This window comes from Rhinopithecus bieti, unplaced genomic scaffold (genome assembly GCF_001698545.2).
Source record: "Rhinopithecus bieti isolate Rb0 unplaced genomic scaffold, ASM169854v2 scaffold_83126, whole genome shotgun sequence".
NCBI lineage: Eukaryota > Metazoa > Chordata > Mammalia > Primates > Cercopithecidae > Rhinopithecus > Rhinopithecus bieti.
Window position 1 is genome coordinate 290,144 of NW_016830431.1, and position 16,478 is coordinate 306,621.

Below are 16,478 nucleotides of genomic sequence, written 5' to 3' on the forward strand. Positions count from 1 at the left end.
TCCTCCTCCTCTTCCTCCTCCTCCTCCTCCTCTTCCTCTTCTTCCTCCTCTTCTTCTCCTCCTTCTCCTTCCTTCTTCTTTCTTCTCTCTTCCTTTTTTTTTTTTTTTTTTAAAGAGGGGGTCAGGCTACACACGGTAGCTCATGCCTATAATCCAGCACTTTGGGAGGCTGAGGTAGGTTCATCACTTGAGCTCAGGAGATTGAGACTAACCTGGCTAACATGGCAAGAGCCTGTCTCTACAAAAAATACAAAACTGGGCATGGTGATGTGCTCCTAACTACTTGGGAGGCTGAGGTAGAAGGATCACCTGAGCCTGGGAGATCATGCCGTTGCGCTGTAGCTTGGGTGACAAGAGTGAGACCCTGTCTCAAAGAGAGAAAGAGAGTGAGTTTCCCTCTATCACCCAGGCTGGAGTGCAGTGGCGCAGTCATAGCTCACTGCAGCCTTTAATTGCTGGGCTCAAGTAATCCTCCCACCTCAGCCTCTACAGTAACACACCACCAGGTCTGACTCATCTTTTAAATGTTTTGTAGAGACAGGGTCTCGCTATGTTGCCTCAGCTGGTCTCAACTCCTGCTCTCAAGTAATCCTCCCACCTCAGCCTCCAAAAGTACTGGGATTATAGGCACAAGCCACCATACCTGGCCCAAATTCTCATCTCTAGACTTAATCGTGAAGGAGAGTTACCTGTTTTTTGTCTTTTATAATTTCAAAATTACCATAAAAGTAGAAAGTATTTCTTCTTAACAATTATTGATATATGTCTGTTTCTTCACAGAGTGATGACAGACCTAATACCCTATTAAGTTCACCTACAACAGAAACAGGTAATAGACACAAGGTGCACTTTACCACATCAAGATTATAATTATTTATTTTTTATTTTAAAAATAATAGTAAATAGAGACAAGGCCTTTCTTTGTTGACCAGGGTGATCTCAAGCTCCTGGGCTCAAGGTGATCCTCCTGCCTTGTCCTCCCAAAGTGCTGGGATTACAGATGTCAGCCACAGCACCCTGCCAAGATTATAATTTTTTACCAAGATTTTCCTAAATTACTTGTTAGAGAGCTGTGACTGCTTTTTCTGAGACAGAAATCAGATACAGAGTTGGAAACCACTGGGTTTTTTTTTCCCCTTTTTAAATTAAATTGGTTGTTCAGCTCGTCAGCCATTTGATATGAGTAAGTGAACAACAGCTCGCAAGGCCATAGGTCTGCAGGAGACTTTTCAATACGTTAGCCTTCATTCTGTCGGTATTGATACGCCAAAAATCACATGACAACGTAAGATACATACAAGCAGGCCTCCTGCTCTCATGATTCCTTTTCTATGCCAGACTTTTCATTATTAGAGTTATTTTATATCTTTGCCACGTTTAATTTTATTTTTTACTTGCTACTTTTGTAACTTGTATGTCTGCTATTATATTTTCTTTTCATCTCCTTTAATCTCATTTTACTTTTCATGCTGATTTAGTTCATCATTCCTCTGCGTATGCTTTTCCTGCTGCTATCCAGAGAAATCAGCCTCAGCGCCCTGAAAGCTTCCTTTTCCGGGCAGGTGGCAGGGCAGAAACCAACAAAGGTAGGTGGTAGTGATTTTAAAAGCCAGGGGCGAGGGGAGGTTTGCACAATGACGCTAGCTGTTAAATGGATGCTTTTAAACTTCTACACCAAACTATCAGCTTGGCAAAAGCATGTGTCTGTGAACTCACTGATATTAAAGCAGGAAAATCTTACCTGAATATGTTTGGATTAGGAAGTCTCTTAGTAACACCTAAAAGCAGATTATAGAGTGTTTGAACAAATAAAATGCTGTTTCAAGGCTTTTGAGAATGTTCTTTGTCTTGGTAATGAACTCTTTCACATTTTCTATTGATAAAAGCTGTTTTCTTAAAACAATAATTTTTTAAAAATCTACTTAAAGTCTCATGTTCTTTTAGTTAATAATGACAGATTTCTCCCTGGTCCCAAAGAAGTTACCTGGGAGTGGAAACAAACATTTTAAGTCAAAAATAATGACTTTTGTCATGGTGGTGTGTGCCTGTGGTCCCAGCTACTTGGGAGGCTGGCGGGGAGGATTGCTTGAGTCCAGGAGTTCAAGGTTACAGTGAGTTATAATTAAAAGCACCACTGTTCTCCAGCTTGACCAACAGAGCAAGACTCTGTCTCTTAAAAATAAACAAAACAAAAATAAGGTCAGGCGTGGTGGCTCACGCCTGTAATCCCAGCGCTTTGGGAGGCCGAGGAAGGCAGATCACTTGAGTCAGGAGGCCAACATGGCAAAACCCTGTCTCTACTAAAAATACAAAAATTGGGCACGCTGGCTCACACCTGTAATCCCAGCGCTTTGGGAGGCCGAGGAAGGCAGATCACTTGAGTCAGTTTGTGACCAGCCTGACCAACATGGTGAAACCCCATCTCTACTGAAAAGATACAAAAATTAGCTGGGCATGGCAGCAGGCGCCTGTAATCCCAGCTACTCAGGAGGCTGAGGCAGGAGAATCTCTTGAATCTGAGAGCCAGAAGTTGCAGTGAGCCAAGATGGCACCACTATACTGCAGTGTCGGGGACAGAGTAAGACCATGTCTCAAAAAAACTGGCCAGGCATGGTGGCAGGTGCCTGTAATCCCAGCTACTTGGGAGGCTAAGGCAGAGAGTCCCTTGAACCCAGGAGGTGGAGGTTGTAGTGAGCTGAGATTGCGCCACTGCACTCCAGCCTGGATGACAGTGTGAAACTTACGTCTCAACAAACATTTAAAAATAGGCCAGGCGTGGTGGCACATGCATGTAATCCTGGCACTTTGGGAGGTCGAGGTGGGTGGGATCACTTGAGCTTAGGAGTTAGAGACCAGCCTGTGCAACATGACAAAACCCATCTCTTAAGAAAAAACAAAAAATTGGCTGGGTGCGGTGGCTCACGCCCATAATCCCAGCTCTTTGGGAGGCCAAGACGGGAGGATCACGAGGTCAGGAGATCGAGACCATCCTGGCTAATACGGTGAAACCCTGTCTCCACTAAAAATACAAAAAAAATTAGCCAGGCGTGGTGGTGGGCGCCTGTAGTCCCAGCTACTCGGAAGGCTGAGGCAGGAGAATGGCATGAACCTGGGAGGCGGAGCTTGCAGTGAGCCAAGATTGTACAACTACACTCCAGCGTGGGCAACAGAGTGTGACTCCGTCTCAAAAAAAAAAAAAATTAGGCATGGTGGTGCAGACCTGTAGTCACAGCTACTTGGGGGACTGAGGCAGGAGGATGGATTGAGCCCAGGAGGTTGAGGCCTGAAGTGAGTCAAGATTGCACGACTGCACTCCAGCTTGGGTGACAAAGTAAAACCCTGTCTTAAAAAAAACAAACACAACTTACCTTTAATGTTACCAACAGATGCATTCGCAGTAAGATTTAAAAGTCAAACTACAGATGCATTGCTGGTAAGAGTGTAAGAAAGCATGGAAGACTGTTACCAGTCAGCCTCCGTACCCTCGGATTCTGTATTTATGGATTGGACCAGTCATGGACAGAGAAGTTCAGAAACAAGACAACAATAATAATTCCACAATAAAGAAATAATACAAATTTTGAAATATAGTAACAGTTTGGCCTTTACATTATATGAAGTAAGTAATATAGAGATGAGTTAAAGTGTAGTATAAAGGAGGATATGCATAGTTTGTATGCAAACAATACTACATTTTATATGAGTGACTTGAGGATTCACCAAGTTTGGCATGAGAATGAGGGGCGGTTTCTGGAACCAGTTTCCCCTGGATACTTAGGGATGACTGTGTATCCTATGACCAGCAGTTTTACTTTTGAGAAATATGTACACACGTGTGCCAAAAACATGTACAAAAATATTCATAGTAGCATTATTCATAAGAGCCGGAAACTGAATGTCCGTCAATAGAATGGATAAGTGAATTGTCGTATATTTGTACAACGGAATACCATGTAAACAGTGAAAATGAACAAATTCCTGTATACAGCAACATGGATAAATCTCACTAACATACCATTGTTCAAAAGAAGCCAGAAACAAAAGAACACATACAATACAGCATAATTTATACAAAGTTCAAAAATGAACCAAACCAGTCAAAGTGTTAGAATTCAGGATGCGGTTTTGAGCACTTTGGGTACTTATGGGCAGGGAGCATGGAGGGGGCTCCTGGGATTGGTAAGATTGCATTTATAAACCTGATTGTGCTCGCTTGGTGAGGAGAATTTATTGAGCAGTATGCTTACGATTTGTATATTTTTCTGTATGTGTATTAATTTTCAATAAAAACATTTTTAAGTGGCTGTAATCAAGCAAAAGTAGTTGAGTCAACTGGGTAATGAACATTATGTAGTTTTCTATACTATTCTCTGTTGTGTACATTTGAAAATCTCCATTAAAAAAACCCTTTTGAAAAGTCAGTCCGGAAAGTAGGAAGCAATATACTGTACTTCAGGAAAACTGTGATGAGGCAGATCTGGAGGTTTTCCTAGCACTGCCAGTTGCCTTTCTGTCTTACATATTAATATTTTTATAGGTCATGCTTCACCCCTTCCTCCATCTGCTGCACCTACCACTGATTCTACAGATTCCATGACAAGACAGAATTCAAGACAGAGAGAAGAAGAGCTGGAATTAATAGATCAACTACGTAAAGTATGTACATTGCCTTTGATTTACACTTTTTCAGTGTTATTGCTATAGACCATAATCCTGTAATCATATCTTGATTTGACACATCATTTTTACTTACGTATTTTTTTAGACAGAGTCTCGCTCTGTCACCCAGGCTGGAGTTCAGTGGGTGGGTCACTGCAGCCTGTGCTTCCTGAGTAGCTGGGATTATAGCAATTCTTCTGCCTCAGCCTCCTGAGTAGCTGGGATTATAGGTGCCCATCACTGTACCCAGCTAATTTTTGTATTTTTAGTAGAGAAGGAGTTTCACCATGTTGGCCAGGCTGGTCTCGATCTCCTGACCTCATGTGATCCACCTGCCTTGGCCTCCCAAAGTGCTGGGATTGCAGGCGTGAGCTTCCGTGCCCAGCTGTAATTTTTAATGGAATCAACAGGTGCATTGTGTGCCATGTGTTGTGATGAATGTAAAACACTTTACCATTAAGGAAATTATTTTCAGCTATTTACTTAAAAAATGAGATGGCTTATTCTATAAAGCTCAGTTCCTAGCTCTACTCATTTAAAGTTTTTCCTTTTTTTTTCTACTTCATGTTATAAAGAAATATCGTCAGATTAATAATTTATATGTGTGTGTGCACACATATATAAATATCACACTTACACCTATAGTGAGTGAGTGGCTCTTAACTTTATTTTGGAATTGAAGGAGAATCTAGTTTTTTTTTTTAAATCAGAAAGTTGTAAATGAATTTTTGTTGTACTTTGTACCACTATGGCCTGGCTGCCATCCATATATATTAGATCTCCTTAAGTTAGACTTAGGATAGAGGGATAAAATGGATATTGTGGTACTTATTTCCTTTTTATCTTGATTTCTAATTAGATTTCATTGTAACTCCTTTATGTCCTATATGTCAATCATTCTTCAGTTAATGTATTACGTGGTTTTTGTTCTTTCAGCATATTGAGTACCGGTTGAAAGTGTCTCTGCCTTGTGATCTTGGAGCAGCTCTAACTGATGGTGTTGTTCTTTGCCATTTGGCTAATCATGTGCGACCTCGATCTGTCCCAAGCATTCATGTTCCCTCACCAGCTGTAGTAAGTTGATAATGCTAAAAAGCCTTGGCTATTCATCAGATCATTTGTTAAGCACAGTGGACAGACATTTCTTAAGCACTGTGCTAGATATTAAGGATACAGATATAAAGAGTCCAGTCTCTACCTTCCTGGTCTAACTTCTACTGGAGAAGAAACAGACATGTATGCAGTGTGATAAATGTTCTAAGAAAGGCATGTACAATGTGTGTTATAGGGATACAAAAACGGGCCACTTAACTCCGCCTGGAGAGTTCAGGGAAGCCTTCCCAGAACGGGCAAAATTTGAACTAATTCTTGAAGTTTAAGAAGGAATTTTCCAGCAGTACAGAGAGGGAAGGAGGCCTTCTGGGCATAGGATTTCTAGATTCAGAAGCTAAGGAAAATTATGGCTTACTTAAGGAATTGGTAAATTGTTCAGAATGGATCATGCACAGGGTTGTAGATAAAAATGGGAAGGGGTAAGGCTAGAGAGGTAAGCTGGGGCTGTGGTACAAAGGCCTTATGAAGCATATCAAGAAAGTTTACCCTAGTACAGACAATGAGGAAACACTGAATTAAAGAGGGAATACCGTGATTATAATTGCAGTTTAGAATGATGAATCTAGGCTGGGCGCGGTGCTTATAATCTTAGCTTATAATCTTATAATCATGCTTATAATCTTAGCACTTTGGGAGGCCGAGGCAGATGGATTGCTTGAGCCCGGGAGTTTGAGACCAGCCAGGACAATATGGCAAAACCGTCTCTATCAAAAATACAAAAATTAGCTGGGCATGGTGGCATGTGCCTATAGTCCCAGCTACTCAGGAGGCTGACGTGGGAGGATCACTTGAGCCTGGGAGTTCGAGGCTGCAGTGAGCGGTGATTGTGCCAGTGCACTCCAGCCTGGGTGAGAGAGCAAGACCCTGTCTCAAAGGGAAAAAAAAAAAAAAAAAAAGAATGATGAATTTGGTGCTAAGTGAGAAATGGATAAATTAAAGGTGGTACACTAGAAAGATGCCCAAGCCAGGCTCAGTGGCTCGTGCCTGTAGTCCCAGCTGCTTGGGAGTCTGAGGCCTTAGGATCCTATGAGCCCAGGAGTTTGAGAGTTTGAGACCAGCTTGGGTGATGTAGCAAGATCCTTGTTTCTTTATTTTTTTTTTTTTGAGGCGGAGTCTCGCTCTGGTCGTGCCCAAGCTGGAGTGCAGTGGCTGGATCCTCAGCTCACTGCAAGCTCCGCCTCCCCGGGTTTATGCCATTCTCTGCCTCAGCCTCCCGAGTAGCTGGGACTACAGGCGCCCGCCACCTTGCCCGGCTAGTTATTTTTGTATTTTTTAGTAGAGAACCGGGGTTGTCACACATATTAGCCAGGAATGGTCTTGATCTTCCTGACCTTGTGATCCGCCGTCTCGGGCCTCCACCAAAGTGTCTGGATTACAGGCTTGAGCCACGCTGCGCGGCCAAGATCTTGTTTCTTAATAAGAAAAAGGAAAAGAGGCTGGGTGCAGTGGCTCAAGCCTGTAATCCCAGCATTTTGGGAGCCCGAGGCTGGTGGATCACCTGAGGTTAGGGGTTTGAGACCAGCCCTGCCAACATGGTGGAACCCCTATCTCATACTAAAAATACCAAAATCAGCCCAGTGAGTGGTTCCCCCACACGTCTTGTAATCCCAGCTACTCGGGAGGCTGAGGCAAGAGAATCACTTGAACCCGGGAGGTGGAGCTGCGGTGAGCCTATCGCGCCACTGCGCTACACTCCCAGCCTGGGCAAGATAGAGCGAGTACTCCATCTCAAGCAAAAGGAAAAGAAAGATGCCCAATGAAAGGCTGTTTGTTAGTCCAGGCAGGGAGGATAACAAGCCTGGATTAATAAGGCAGTGAGAGGGAAGATGGTTCAGAGGTAAAATTGACATGATCTGTGACCAACCTCAGGTGGAAGGTGAGGGAGAAACGCATTCGAGATAACTGCAGGTCTCTTTGCACTGCTGTGTCTCCAGGTCTGGACCATTCAGTATCGGATGGCAATCCACAAAAAGAACAGCTTTGGGTTGATACACCTCTCCTCTGTTTTCCTCCACATTTTTATATCATGAAAAAGTTTCACCTTCAGAAAGTGGAAGGAATCATACAATGAACACTGTTAAAGTCTACACCTAGATCTGACATTGCTTGCATTTTGCCATACTTGCTTTATGTATCTATAATTTTTAGTGTGTATTTTAACTACACCAGCCAAAACTTACAGATACATATAACTCTTCCCTCAATGTATTTTAGGGACCTGTCCTAGGCACCCTTGCTTTTCCCCTGCCCAATAAAGCAATGACTGACAAGCATGGCTGAGCCCTCTACCGCAAGTGAGGGAATGTCATGTGGTTCACAGCTTGTTGAGCTCCCTGTGGGGTAATTCAAGCTGAAGCTGAGAAGGAGACAGGCATGGAGGATCACTTGTGGCCAGGAGTTTAAGACCAGCCTGGGCAATATAGTGACCCTGTCTCATACAAAAAAACTTAAAAAAAATTAGGTGTGCCTACTACTCAGGAGGCTGTGGGGCTGCATGAGCCACGATCAATGCCACTGCACAACAACCTGGGCAACAGAGCGAGACCTGACCCTAAAAAAGAAAGAAAGGGCGAGGTGCGTGGCTCACTGCTTGTAATCCCAGCACTTTGGGAGGCGAGGTGGGCCAGATCACAAGGTCAAGAGATTGAGACCATCCCGGCCAACATAGTGAAACCACATCTCTACTAAAAATACAAAAATTAGCTGTGTGTGGTGGTGCACACCTGTAGTCCCAGCTACTTGGGAGGCTGAAGCAGGAGAATCACTTGAGTCCAAGAGGTGGAGCTTGCAGTGAGCCAAGATCGCGCCACTGCACTCCAGCCTGGCGACAGAGCAAGACTCTGTCCCAAAAAAAAAAAAAAAAAAAAAAAGAAAGAAAAGACTGAAAGGAAATGAATCAACTGTTGTACTTATATTTACATGATGAACTATGAGTAATTAATTTTTTTGGCTGTTCCTCCAAGTTTTCTTTACTGCAGGGGTCCCCAACCCCTGGGCCACAAATGGGTACCAGTCTGTGGCCTGTTAGGAACTGGGCCGCACAGCAGGAGGTGAGCAGTGGGCCAGTGAGCAAAGCTTCATCTGTATTTACAGCCTCTCCCCATTACTCACATCACCGCCTGGGCTCTGCCTCCCGTCAGATCAGCAGCAGTATTAGATTCTCAGAGGAGCATGAACGCTGGTGTGAACTGTGCATGCGAGGAAGGGATCTAGGTCACGTGCCCCTTATGAGAATCTAATGCCCGATGATCTGTCACTATCTCCTGTCACCCCTAGATGGGACTGTCTAGTTGCAGGTAAACAACCCAGGGCTCCCACTGACTCTACGTTATGGTAGATTTCATTATGTATGATTATTTCATTATATATTGTAATGTAATAATAGAAATAAAATACACAATGAATGTAATGTGCTTGAATCATCCTGAAACCATCCCCCAACTCCACCCCTGTCCATGGAAAAATGGTCTTCCATGAAACCAGTCCCTGATGCCAAAAGGTTGAGGACTGCTGCTTTAGTGTTACATTGTTTTAAAATGGAAAAAAAATGTTTTTATTCTTTCAAAGTTTTTCTATTTAGTACTTGCCTTAAAAAATCAAAGCCAATATCTAAAGTGTGAGGTGACAAACTACTGCCCACAAGCCAGCACTTAACTGTTGTAAATAAAGTTTCACTGGAACCCAGCCACACTTTCTTGTTTGCATATTGTCTATAGTTGCTTTCAAGCTCCTAGCAGAATTGAGTGGTTGCAACAGTTTTCTCTTTTTTTTTTTTTGAGACGGAGTTTCCCTCTTGTTGCCCAGGCTGGAGTGCTGTGGCGCGATCTCGGCTCACCACAACCTCCGCCTCCTGGGTTCCCGGGTTCAAGCAATTCTTGTGCCTCAGCCTCCCGAGTAGCTGGGATTACATGTGCCCACCTCCACACCCGGCTAATTTTTGTATTATTAGTAGAGACGGGGTCTCTCCATGTTCGTCAGACTGGTCTCAAACTCACGACCTCAGGTGATCTGCCCACCTTGGCCTCCCAAAGTACTGGGATTACAGGCCTGAGCCACTGCATCCGGCATTGCAACAGTTCTTATGGCCTTCAAAACTAACATTTATTATCTGATCCTTAAAAGTTTGCTGACCCCCTAGTCTACAGCATTGAGAGTTATGAAGCGATTGCCAAGGGTATTTTTAAAGTTAGCAAATATTTTTTAATGTTGCTAACAGGCTGGGCCTGTAGCTCATGCCTCTGATCCCAGCACTTTGGGAGGCTGAGGCAGGCAGATTGCTTGAACTCAGGAATTCAAGACCAGCCTGGGCAACGTGGCGAAACCCTGTCTGTACAAAAATTACCCAGGTGTGACGGCTTGTAGCTATAGCCAGCTACTTGGGAGGCTGAGGTGGGAGGATCACCTGAGCCCGAGAGGTCAAGGACACAGTGAGCCAAGCTTGTGCCACTGCACTCCAGACTGGGTGACAGAGCGAGACCCTGTCCCAAAACCAAAACTTTTCTAGTAACATATTTTCTTTTCCTCATTTCAGCCTAAATTAACAATGGCGAAATGCAGGCGAAATGTGGAGAATTTCCTAGAAGCTTGCAGAAAAATTGGTGTACCTCAGGTAATAAATGTATCATTTTTTATGTTGCCTAAATAGACTTGGTTGTGCTAAAATTTTAGAAATGCAAATCTCTAAAATCTTACGGGACTAGCTCTGAGCTAAGTCGATCCTAATTAACATGACTTTGGGTTACAAGAGTCAGTATGCTTTTGAACAATTTTCCTTAATTATTTCCAAGGACCACACAAAGAAATTATAAATGTATAAATTGAAATAATTATAAGTAATTTAGAGTAATTATTCTATTTTCCTAAACTTTCCCACTTGCTATTTGACAACTAAATACATCCTTCAAAAACTCACTCTATCCCAGATCAAGAATGCTGCAGCTGGCTTCAGTGTTCTGACCCTTGCTTTGATACTTTTTAAAATGTTGTAGACTCCAGAAATGTTGAAAAGACAGCCTAGAGTTCCTTTGTATACTTCACTTATTTCTTCTAATGTTAACTAACACCTGATATACTACAACCTTAGGACAGTGGTTCAAATTAAGTAACACGAGAACAGTACGATTAACTGAATGACAGGCTTTATTCGGATTTCATCGGTTCTTCCATGAAGCTCGTTCTTTGGAGCCTGGCTTGCGACAGGCTGTCTGAGTGTTGTCCTGCTGTGAGGATTTGTTGCCTCCAGGTCAGATATAACTTTATTGCCCTTTAATATTACCAGAAGTTAAATTTATTTATAGATGTGATTAAGGGAAATGAACTTGATATACTCTTAATAACCCCTTTAAAAAGCAATTATAGTAAACCAACGAAGCATTATACTACTAAGGAATATTACATGGTATAAAGACAAATTTAAAGAAATAAACAACTTGGTGCCGTGTGATACTTTTTCATTAACCACGACCATTACGAGTCTTGTTAACATTTTGTCTATAGCCTGAAGGAGGAAAACATGACTCTTTTCTATCACCTTCTAATTAGGTCTCAGTAACTCAGGGGTAGCCCCGGGGCTCAGCAGCAGCTCCACCATTTCTCTGAGCTTAGATCCTGTTCCTGTAGCTTTCATGACAGTGGTTCTCTTTACGCATTTCACCACACCTCTTTCTAACTAACCAGGAGTTAGAAAGGCCTCAGCGTCACTTGTCCAAAGAGTGACCTTCTCTTTCAGCTCTTTCACGTGTTACAAAGTGAAAGAGAGAGCGCCCAGCTCCGCAGAGCATCTGCATCAGCCCGCAGGATTCCCAGGCTGGTTTTTCTCTTACGAAGGCAGATCATCATTCTACTGTTTAATTTTTACTTTTTTCTTTTGCTGTTTTTTTCTTTTTTAAAACTGAATTGTAAAAGAATGGAAATTTACGTAAAGTGGTAGTTAGCAAAGACCTTTTTGATCCCTGTGGACAAATTCAAAGCAAAATTTTCATGTTTATATTATGTTGTTTGATAAAGGCTCCTCTTTTAGAACAGACCTTTTTAAATATTTTGAGAGCACTGAATATGGCTTCTGAAGAAACAACATACGTTCTTTTAAACAAGTTTGTTCTAATAGTGCACATTAGCCTCCAGCTGTTCCCTTCTGCTTCCTGAAGAGGTTCCTGCTACACAAACATCTAGTGTCTGCTCTAGTTCCCTGCAGGGTCTTTAAACAAAGAGAGTATGGCATGGGTTGGTGCAGAATGGGAACCGCGAAATCGATAGGAGAGTGCTGAATATGGCCCCACTCAGGCAAGTCATGTTGACCCAACCGATGTCAAAACCTGTTAAAAGTACTGTTGACCAGCGATTACAGTCATTGTACCTGTCCACTGGTATGCCGTGGGTGACCATGTTTATTATGGGCCAGCTTGCCCCTGTTCCTACCAGAACTGTGCTGTTGGAAGGCAAGTACAGAGAAAAAAATAATATAGTTTTAAAAGACTGGGTCTTTTTCCAGAGTGGTTAGACTGAGGTTTTGAGGCATCCTGCCTCCCCCTCCACAAAGAGGAAGTGGACATTTCTCATACGCTGCCCCTTCCTTCTCCCCTTCCGCCTTCCGCCCTCCACCCAGGTCCCCACCACAACCACTGCCAGTTTTAGACGGGTTCCTAGTATGCTGCTACTGCTGCTGAAAAATTAGTCATTTGTCTAGAACAAAGTGAAAGAAAATGAATAAACGCACAAACTCTTAGGTTCAAGCTCGTCTTCTCAGGTCCCACTGCCAAAGGAAGAGAAGAAACTTCTACCTCCCCTTCTTCCTTTTTCTCCTGTACTTCTGGTCATTCTGGCCTTTACTTAAACATCCCCACTTTGCTCTGTGTGACTTGAAAATTGGGAAGGTAATAATGATCACTTTTGAAAATGTAAAACAGAAAACTGTGTTGTAAGTATTTTGTCAGATTCTATACCCAGATGAGATTATATATAAAGACAAATAATTTCCTTTCTCTGTATAACTTTTAAAATGTTATACAAGTTAAAGTATGAATGAGATACTAAAGGACAAGGCAATTATTAAAAACCTCTGGTGACATTGGGCATATGGGTATTTGCTTTATTTTTATGCTTTTATTAAATATGCTACATTCAAAAAAACCATAATGGGTGATTAAAAACTTATACCTGAGTCCAGTATCTTTTGTCCCAGAGTCGTTATGTTATGTGTTAAAGGATGTCTCCCTGTTGTCCAGTCCACTGATGTTTGTATTGATTTAGTGAATTTTGCAATCTGTAAAATGGAGGGTTTGGATGATCTCTGAGGCCCTTAACAGCTCTATGTTCATTTCGAACACATTCTTGAGCTGGACTTGGTTAAAATGGACACCCCCTGATTTTTAGAGGAATGCCAAGTCATTGAGTGCGTTTGGCTTCTAGGTAATAAACTGCACCCGGATCATGAGGCTTTCCTCAGTCTTTGAACCTTTTTGATGTACCTGGCTTTCTCTGAAAACATCCTTCACCTCAGCCTCTGCAGTTTTTGTCCTTGCTTTCTGACCTACTCTTTTTTTTTAATAGAGAAGAATGAGTCAGGAAAGACGTTGCTTCACACACACCTCACTACTTTCAGGCCTCACATGACCCTAAACCAACATCCACTTCTGTGTATTGTATTGGTTTTTTTCTTTTTTTTTTTGATGGAGTCTCGCTCTGTCACCCAGGCTGGAGTGCAGTGGTGCGATCCCAGCTCACTGCAAGCTCTGCCTCCCGGGTTCACGCCATTCTCCTGCCTCAGCCTCCTGAGTAGCTGGGACTACAGGCGCCCGCCACCACGCCCGGCTTACTTTTTGTATTTTTAGTAGAGACGAGGTTTCACCATGTTAGCCAGGATGGTCTCGATCTCTTGACCTCGTAATCCGCCCGCCTCAGCCTTCCAGAGTGCTGGGATTATAGGTGTGAGCCACCGCGTCCGGCCTGTGTATTGTATTCGTAATGTTCAGACTAGTCACCAACACGCAAATTTTATTCTGCTGTTTAGTAGTAAGATCCAGCTCAGCATATAGAAGATTCTTTGTAGTTTGGGTTTTCGGCGTTTTATTTGTGTTCCTCAAAGTAAAAATGTTACAGGATGTGTATATGTGAATATGACTGAGATGATCATATTGAATTCTATACTCAGATCTGCATTTCTGATCCACTGACTTTGTTTTTCTGTTTTCCTTTCCTGCTCACACTTTGGACAGGACAATCTTTGTTCCCCTTCCGACATCCTTCAGCTAAACCTCAGCGTTAAAAGAACTGTTGAAACACTACTTTCTCTTGGGGCACACTCAGAAGAATCCAGTTTTGTCTGTCTCTCTATCCAGCTTCTGGGTTTTGTGGCATTTTACTGCACTGTCATGTTAACTCTCTGCATGTTTTACTACTGGCTCTTCCCCTCTAGCTGAAAGATTGCACTCCGGTGACTTCCACCTCATTCCTGTGCTGGGTAAAGGAGGTTTGTTTGTCATTCAGAATTATTTATATAAGTGCTTTTTCTCCCTGCTGGCCCTCAAAGAGCTCACCGGTAAAGGAGACAGATCCTTTCCTTGCATTTGCAGATGTGCAGCCCGTCGCATTAGTAGACATTTTGCTGACAAAGAGTAAGAGACCAGCATCTTTTTCTCCTGGTCATCCACCCATTCTCCTGGCCTGTGGCCTTGTTTCTCTTCCTGTAAACGCTGAAGCATTTTTACTAATACAATTCTGAACTTGTACTTCGAATGTGACATGTAGAGCTTTATTTCCAAGTCACACAATACAACTCCCATCCGGCCGTTTTTCCATGTCTCAGCACAAGTGTTGACATTGTGGAGTGACTGAACCTTTTCCGCAGCTGCTCATGAGGAAGATCATCGTGCCTTTTCTGGTTCTGGCAGTACGCGGTCACTTAGATTTCCGCTTTGAACTGTGTCCTGAAATCCTGAGTCCCCCCTTTGTGGGTAGGCACAGGGCCGTCTAAGCATTTGCGGTCTGGACGTTTGGAAGGTATTGGCCATAATTTTAATAATTTTAGTTTGGTCAGAATGTTCAGTTTAAAGATCATGTGGATTTCCTAGACTGCTATTCTGAGCCCAATCCATACGTTGCACGTGGTGCACACGAGCAGATGGGCTGGAGCTGGCCTCTCAGGGTGGGCACCTGTCCAGATTGACTATGTTTGTTATGTGTAACTGAGACTCACTCCCAGCATTCTGTTTAAAATTGGAATTTATGTGATTTCTAACCTTCTTAATAGTGAAACTGTAGCAGGAGAAGTAGTAGGCAGCAGTCCCTGTTCTGTACTCAAGGCAGTGAATACTGTCTGGTTCTTTCAGAATGCTTAGCATTTAGCTGCTAGACAGTAATGCTGGAAACTACTTTATAATTGCGGTTAGATTCTAATTTCGTAAGTGGTGTTTCTGAATATTCAGGAAACTTCTGAACTGTGTTAACAAAATTGGGATAAAGAATGAACTCAAGTATGCGGAGAGATCGTGAGGAGCACGACATGCAGTTGTAGAATTCAGCCTGAGAGGCTCATTGGTTTGGTTTTCTTCCATATGAAATGGGACAGCTATTTTCACAGGTGAAAAGACTGTTCACTGTTAATGCTCAAACACTCAACACTGTGATGATGAAGACTTCAGTTTTCTGTGTTAGTAGGTGCCTTTCAGACTTTGGGGAGTTGGGTTGGTTTTATTTTTAAGATGTCTCAGAGTTGGAACACCTGTTAAAAACACACACACAGGCTCTCATGGTTTAGGGGTTGTAATTGTACATTCTCTTGAGAACACACAGCACTCCCTCTAGCCCAGCTGGAAGGTAGGTGTGCTCTAGAAAGCACAGGCTTCTGAGTAAACCCAGGCCACACAGGTCCTAGGGCTCTACTGAGAGGAAGAGATCCGGGAATCGGCCGTGGAGAAAGCACGTCTCTTCCGACAGCAAAACAAAACACTCGGCAGGTTCATTTTAAAAATAATTTATCTAGACATGCGGTTGCACTCAGTATTTCTACAAAGTTGCTAGTTTTATTAGATCAAAAGATTACAGTTACCTCATTTTATCAAGATAAGTATTAAATAAAAAGTAAGCACAAGTACCAGTAACTGCCTCAAAAATAAATACTTGTTATATATTTTATTGTAACTGGTTTTGTAAAATTTTGTAGTAATATCGTCTCAATGAAAAGCAAAAAAAAAAAAAAAAACTAGTTGTCTTCTTTAACAAACATGTATAATCTTTTTTAGTGGAGCCAGAATTCTATATTCTGTTCTTTGTAAGAGCAATCTCTTTTCTTTCTGAATATTTACTCTTAACAGAAAGCCAGTGATAAGTGCTGTTCTTAAGATTTGCCTTTTTCTCTCACAAGAAAGGATTAACCTAACAAATTAATGATGCGCACACACTCGATGTATTCCTTAACTTCCTTAAGCAAACATTGTAAACACTTTACAGATGTTGGTAATCAACATATTCTTGCCTAAGCTTACATAGTAGTTTCCTGGAATAATTCAGGCTGTTAAATACCAGGATATTAAATACTTTACATTTTCAAATACTATTTCTTTTAATTCTGTAATTCAGATTTTAATTCAGACAGGCCCTTCCATGAATTATTCAAATTAGGGGGAAGTTTCTCAAACACATCTAAATCTCAAGAGCTCAGGATACGCTGAGTTTCTTGCCCTGCCTGGTCTGGGAACCCTGGTTTTCAT

General features: G+C 42.4%; 1 protein-coding gene across 1 annotated transcript in view; it reads left to right on the top strand.

Moving 5' to 3' along the window:
* LRCH3 (leucine rich repeats and calponin homology domain containing 3) overlaps window positions 1-16,478 on the top strand; it is a 67,962-nt gene that overhangs the window by 50,203 nt on the left and 1,281 nt on the right. The window contains 5 exon segments of the mRNA XM_017865484.1: window positions 781-829; window positions 1,479-1,586; window positions 4,538-4,656; window positions 5,596-5,733; window positions 10,304-10,381. Coding sequence (XP_017720973.1) covers window positions 781-829; window positions 1,479-1,586; window positions 4,538-4,656; window positions 5,596-5,733; window positions 10,304-10,381 — 492 coding nt within the window.